Here is a 6,000-nt window from a genome sequence, read left to right as displayed (position 1 = left end):
AACTGGGCCGAACTGGGCCGAACCAAGAGCAACCCACTGCTGCTTGGCTCCATAGATTCAGAGATAAGATACTTTTATTAGGAGAGAACTGAATACAACAAGATCTGAGACAAAAATGAGTGAAGCAACAAATTGAAATGATGTTTTGAGAAAGTCCTAGATTTAAGTGCATAGTCTTTAGCTGTTGCATACCAAAGCTAGAAGAAATGACCTTGGAGAGATAAGCAAAACCCAGACAGTATTGCAAAGCTGCAATGAAAATTTATCCACTAACCTACTGTATCTTCTCATTTTCATGGCAGCAAGGAACAGGCTGGCTGGCATTAACTGAATGTACACAAAATATAGGATCTTTGTGATAGCACAATTCCATTCTTAATCTAAATCAGTTTGGCAGTCTTTCTCTTTTCTTTGATCCCAAACTATTTCCATGTGCTTTGAATATATGACACTTACTTTTATATAATATTTTACATTCACTGCCACTGGCAATTCAAAGTGATAGTTATGTTGTCTTTTAAGAATGTTAATAGTTTTACTACTAGTGTTGTCCAGTTCTATGATAATGAAGAATACTACTCATTTTTAGTAGAGGAATGAATTATTATTATGCACAAATATTTAGATAGAATTTGGCATTTTTATCCACCTATTAAATCCTTCCCAAGGATCTGAGATAGAAAGATGTTTAATGGTCTTATAAAAGTTGCAGGAAGTAAGCTGTTCCAAATACAGCTGCCTTTTGCAATTGACCAATTGTGATTTTCTCAGTGCTAATGGTGTTCCAAACATCCAGATGTTTTGGAATTGCATCTAAGGCACCTATTACTATTGGTGTTATTTTTGGTGTCTTTTGCCATAGTTGTTCTACTTCATCTTGTGTTTTGTGATTTTCTGTAATTCTTTCTCTTTTATTCTGATGTTTCCAGGTTCTGCCATTTATTATTACTTCCAGTAATTTCAAGAATTAAAGTATATAAAGTGTATAATTTTGCATAATGGAATAAAATTGTATTTTACACTATAAACTCCTGGAAGGTGAGTCTTATTTTTAATAGATAAGATGACATATTGGAATGGAAAAGGAAGGATAAAAATGTAAAATGTAGCTATGCAAAGTAAATAAAACAAAACTATTTACAACAATATCTTTTCATTGAGGAATTACATTACTTGGTATAAATACAGTAATCAAAAAATGAATTTTATTCCTAGTAATAATACAAATGTATTTGTGAGAAATATGATCTAATGTAATTCTTTAATCAAAAGACATTCTATTTGATTTGTACAATAACAGTGATAAAGACTGAAGCAAAGTCAACATATTTATTAAGGTTTAGAAAGGATAGAAGATGAAGATGGATTTTGTCTGTGCACATGTGCATTATATATATGTAGCTTCATTCATCTTGCAGAGATTCACTGCTTTCTTCTACAGGGAAACAAGCTTGCATATGCCTTTTGCCAGACTTCTGGACATTTTCTGCAGCTGCTCTTCGTCTCCCAAACCGCCCCACAGGTCGAATCCCTCGTCCAGTGTACCAGGAAGGATCAATATCAGGATCTGTAAGATAAAACCCAGAAGACAGTGAGAACTCAGTGGAAAGGGAAAGTGTACTGATACAGCTGTGTTGTTCCTAGCATATTGTAAAACACGGAGGCACTCGTGGACATTTGTTCTCTATGAGTGTGAACTGTATATTCTTCTGTGATTGTTGTGCAGTGTTAACATACAGCCACTGTCATGTCCGGAGAAAAAAAAATAGGAGAAACAATTCCTCATTTTCTATTCTGATGCCAGATGCTCTTCACACTTGTTTTTTCAAGTGTATATAATTTGCATAATTTTACTAGTATGTTGTGAACTATGTTTTAAACAGTCACTGGAAATAATACCTGTCGGTGTCTTCATCCCCGGCAGCTTTTGCAGCAGGGCCAGGGGACACGATCTTTGGCAGCCGCCATCTTGGAAATGCATCATCAGGAGGCTTCGGCCTGCCTGATGATGAGTCCAGGGCGGAGCCTGCCAGCCCTATAAAAAGGCTGGGCAGGCTCAAAAACCTCCTTTTCGCCCTGGACTCAGCAGCGAACACCCGGCTGGGCTTCGCTCTGCATCGGTGGCCATTTTAGGTGGCCTTGTGGCGTCGGCCATTTCGTCGAGGGAGGCCTCATCGGAGGCCTTTGCTGGTTTGGTGTCGGGGGCGGAGAGCTTAGAACCCCTTCCCCTTGGGACCAAGGGGGAATTTTCCTGGGGCTTAGGCCTTCCTTCAGGGCTCCCTTGGGGGGGAGGCTTTGGGTCCAGGGGGGTGCGGCCTAGTAGGCCGGGTGAAGCCTTCAGGCCTGTAGGCCTGTAGGCCTGAAGGGTTCAAGGGGAACCCTTTCCCTCCCACGCATCTTGTGGGGGTTTTGTGGATTCCTGCCCATTTGGTTCAACCTCGCATTAGTTTAATTTGAATTTACTTTAATTTGACTCGATGGCTCCAAGGAGGCAGAAGCCTCCTGCGCCATCGGTTGAGTCTGTGGCATGGCCTAGGAGGGCCTTGAGGCCTTCCCAAAGAGGGGTCAGGAGGCGGGGCAGGAGAAGAGGTCCCCTGGTTACCGATGCTAGGATCTAGGATCATCGAAAGGCTGGATGACCTGGATGCCCGTTGGAGGTCGGTGTATGGGCCAGGGGGTGCCACCCCAGCAGCCCCGGTGACTCTCGGCGGACCACCTGGTGAACCAGCAGCCCAGACTGGGCAGATGACATCGTTGCCTAGCTCAGTAGGAGCTGGGCCCTCCTGGATGGCTTCTACCCCAATGGGGGCAGGTGAGATCGCACCCCACCCCACATTTCCACCGCTCCTCCCTTTGCCCGGTCAGGCCATTGTTCCCCCGGGTTCTGGGAGTGGGGTCAACACATTGGGTAGTGCAGCTGTTACTTGTAGCCAGTTTTGGGCTCCCCCCACTGTTACTGCAGTGGCTCAGACCCCTTCAACGGCCCCTGTGTCGGTAATGGGGTCTGGGGAAACGAGAGTGGCCACGTCCTGGGATCCTTTGGCCAGCATTAGGTCAGGTGCCATCCCTTGGGGGCTGCCCTCCATGCCTCTGGGATTTCAACTCCATCCCTCTGTCAGGGAAAGTACCTGAAAGGGAGAATATATCGATCTTTTCTCCCTCCTTAACAGGGAAGTCCCCAAGAAGGAGAAAGAGGGGGAGGTGCAGGTGGACAAACCTAAGAAGGTTAAGGTTAGAAGATGCTTCAGCTCATGGCTGTATGCATACCTGACTTACGCCTCTGTAGTGATCCAGAGGGAGCCCAATCGGACTGCCTCTATGTTTAAATATATTGATTTGATCGCCCGTGCTCATTTTGAGTACAAGGGCACAATCTGGCGTAATTATGACGAGGCTTTCAGAAGGTGGGTAGGATTTGATCCCATACTCCCTTGGGATGTGGTTGTCCCCGATTTCTGGTTTTCTGCAAGCCACATGTCCGGGACCGAGGGTGGTGACCGCACAGACAGCTGCCACTTCAGGGAGGGTGAGCCTGCAGTGTCCCCTCCGGTTAGGGCAGCTGTGGGAGGTGCAACGATAGCTGCCCCCCCGTGTCATGAGTTTGCAGCGAAAGGGGCATGTTTTTATCCCTTCTGCAGATTCAAGCATGCGTGTGGGAGCTGTGGGGGTTCCCACCCCTCCAGCGTTTGTATTAAACCTGAAGGTGGTAAGAATAGGAAAGGGGGGGCAGACTCAGCAACCCCGCCCGCTGGGGGAAAAGGGGCCCAGCCCAATTAGGCTGGGAGTTTTGAAGGAGTGGTTAAAGGACTACCACCCTCATGGGAGAGCGGTTGCTCTTCTACGGGGTTTCTCAGAGGGCTTTAGGATTCCATACATAGGAATTAGGAAGGCCTTCATGTCTGACAAGCTTATATCGGTTGTGGGGCATGAGGACATCATTAGGGCTAAGATCCAGAAAGAGGTGGCCGAGGGCAGGGTGCTGGGACCTTTCCCGTGCCCGCCCTCGCCAACTCTTCGGGTTTTCCCTTTGGGGGTGGTCCCTAAGAAGGCTAGTTGGTGAATTTGGGTTGATTCACCACCTGTCCTTTCCGAAGGGCGAATCAGTGAATGATTTCATTCCTGATGAGCTTTGCTCTGTCCGCTACGCGTCTTTTGACGCGGCGGTAACCATGGTTAGGAAGTGTGGGGTAGGAGCCCTTACGGGTAAATGCGACATTAAGTCGGCATTCCGGCTCCTCCCCATACACCCAGACGATTTCGAGGTCCTGGGCTTCCACTTCGAAGGGGGCTTTTACATAGATAGAGCATTGCCGATGGGATGCTCCATATCTTGCTCTCTTTTTGAGAATTTTAGCACCTTCTTGGAGTGGGCGCTCAGGAGGCGCACTGGTCTCGGTTCCGTCATTCACTACCTCGACGACTTCTTGTTGGCAGGGCCTGCGCATTCAGAGCAATGTTTGGCCCTGATGCGAGCCTTCGAAGCCCTTTGTGCTCAATTGGGGGTCCCGTTGGCCCCAGAGAAGACTGAGGGCCCCGCTACCAGGATTACTTTTCTGGGTATCGAATTGGATTCGGAGGAGCAATCTTGTAGATTGCCTCCAGACAAGCTGCTCAAGATCCAGAGCAAGCTTGACATGGTTTTAGCTAGTCAGAAGGTAACCCTTCATCAGCTGCAGGAACTCGCCGGGCTTCTTAACTTCGCCTGCCGGGTAATAGCCCCCGGCAGGGCCTTGTCCCGGAGAGTATACACTGCGATGAAGGGGCTTCATTTGCCCCATCATCGTACCCACCTGAGCGCTGGGGTCAAAGATGACCTGCGTGTATGGTGGGGGGGTTTTGGCCCATTTTAATGGTCTGTCCTTTTGGAGGCACGAGCTTCTTTTGGAAGCAGAATTGCAGTTATGCTCAGACGCTGCAGGGACTCGTGGGTTCGGGGTTATTTTAGGTGACCAGTGGTGCCATTCCATGTGGCCTCCGGAATGGAGGGCCTCGCCCTTGGTCAAGGATTTGACCTTTTTAGAGCTCTTCCCACTGATAGTAGCTTTAGAGCTGTGGGGAGAGCAGTTTAGGGACAAAACCGTGCACTTTTGGTGCGACAACCTGGCAGTAGTCCACGTTGTGAATGCCCTGTCCTCTAAAAGCGATAGAGTCATGCGGCTTGTACGCCATTTCGTGCACAGGTCCTTGTCCCTAAATGCCCTGTTTATGGCTCGACATGTTCCTGGTATGGACAACGGGATCGCTGACGCCTTGTCCCAGGGTCAGTTGTCCAGGTTTCGGACCCTGGCTCCATGGGCTCTCATGTCACCGGAAACCTTTCCCGACCGCCTTTGGAGCCTGGGCAGGCTCTTGAGTAGTGGAGAACTGTAGCCAACAGGGCCATGGCCCCCTCGGTAGCTAAGCACCTTGGGGGCATATCTGCACGCAGGCAAGGAGAGTTGGGATTTCAGGCAAGCCAGGGGTCTCCCTCTCATTTGGCTATTCTCTGTGGATCACCTTATGGAGTTCTGCGGGCAGCTTAGGCAGCGTGGCCTTTATGTAAGTGGCTTTCGCAGTCAGAAGATGCTGGTAGGCTGGGTCAGGGAGCGACCGGGGCCCCCAGCAGATAGCGGACGGGCATTAATGATACAGCTGCTGTTGCTCTTTAATCGAGCTTGGAACAGCCTGTGCGCCTCTCTGCACGAGGCCTGCCTCTTTCAGGTGGCGGCCTGTGTTATGTTTTTTTGGGGCCCTTCGAGTCAGCGAGGCTCTGGCCTCCTCCCAGGCTGACAGGTCTCTCCGAGCCTTCCAGTTCCCGACTTGCACTTTAGTGAAAGGGGTGTCTCCCTATTGGGGAGACAATCTAGGACTGAGCAGTTATGTCGGGGTGTTAGGGTAAGAGTTGACGGCTGCCACCGATCAGTCTGTGTGCCCGGTGGCAGCTCTTTCAAATCCCTATAGTCTTAGGGGAGCGGAGCAGGGGTACCTTTTTAAGCACCAGGTCGGTACCCCTGTGACCCG

At 49.0% G+C, this 6,000-nt stretch overlaps 1 protein-coding gene across 3 annotated transcripts in view; it reads right to left on the bottom strand.

Annotated features, from left to right (window-relative positions):
* Positions 1–1,352: 1,352 nt before the first annotated feature.
* Positions 1,353–6,000, bottom strand: part of MLPH (melanophilin) — a 162,736-nt gene continuing 158,088 nt past the window's right edge. For all 3 annotated transcript variants that reach the window (XM_070732326.1, XM_070732330.1, XM_070732327.1), the window contains one exon: positions 1,353–1,567. In XM_070732326.1, the coding sequence (XP_070588427.1) occupies positions 1,436–1,567 (132 nt within the window). In that variant the 3' untranslated portion in view covers positions 1,353–1,435. The remainder of the gene's footprint in view (positions 1,568–6,000) is intronic.

This window comes from Erythrolamprus reginae, chromosome 1 (assembly GCF_031021105.1).
Source record: "Erythrolamprus reginae isolate rEryReg1 chromosome 1, rEryReg1.hap1, whole genome shotgun sequence".
NCBI classification, from domain to species: domain Eukaryota; kingdom Metazoa; phylum Chordata; class Lepidosauria; order Squamata; family Dipsadidae; genus Erythrolamprus; species Erythrolamprus reginae.
Note: the sequence above shows the minus strand (reverse complement) of the source record. Positions and strands in the feature narration are given on the sequence as shown.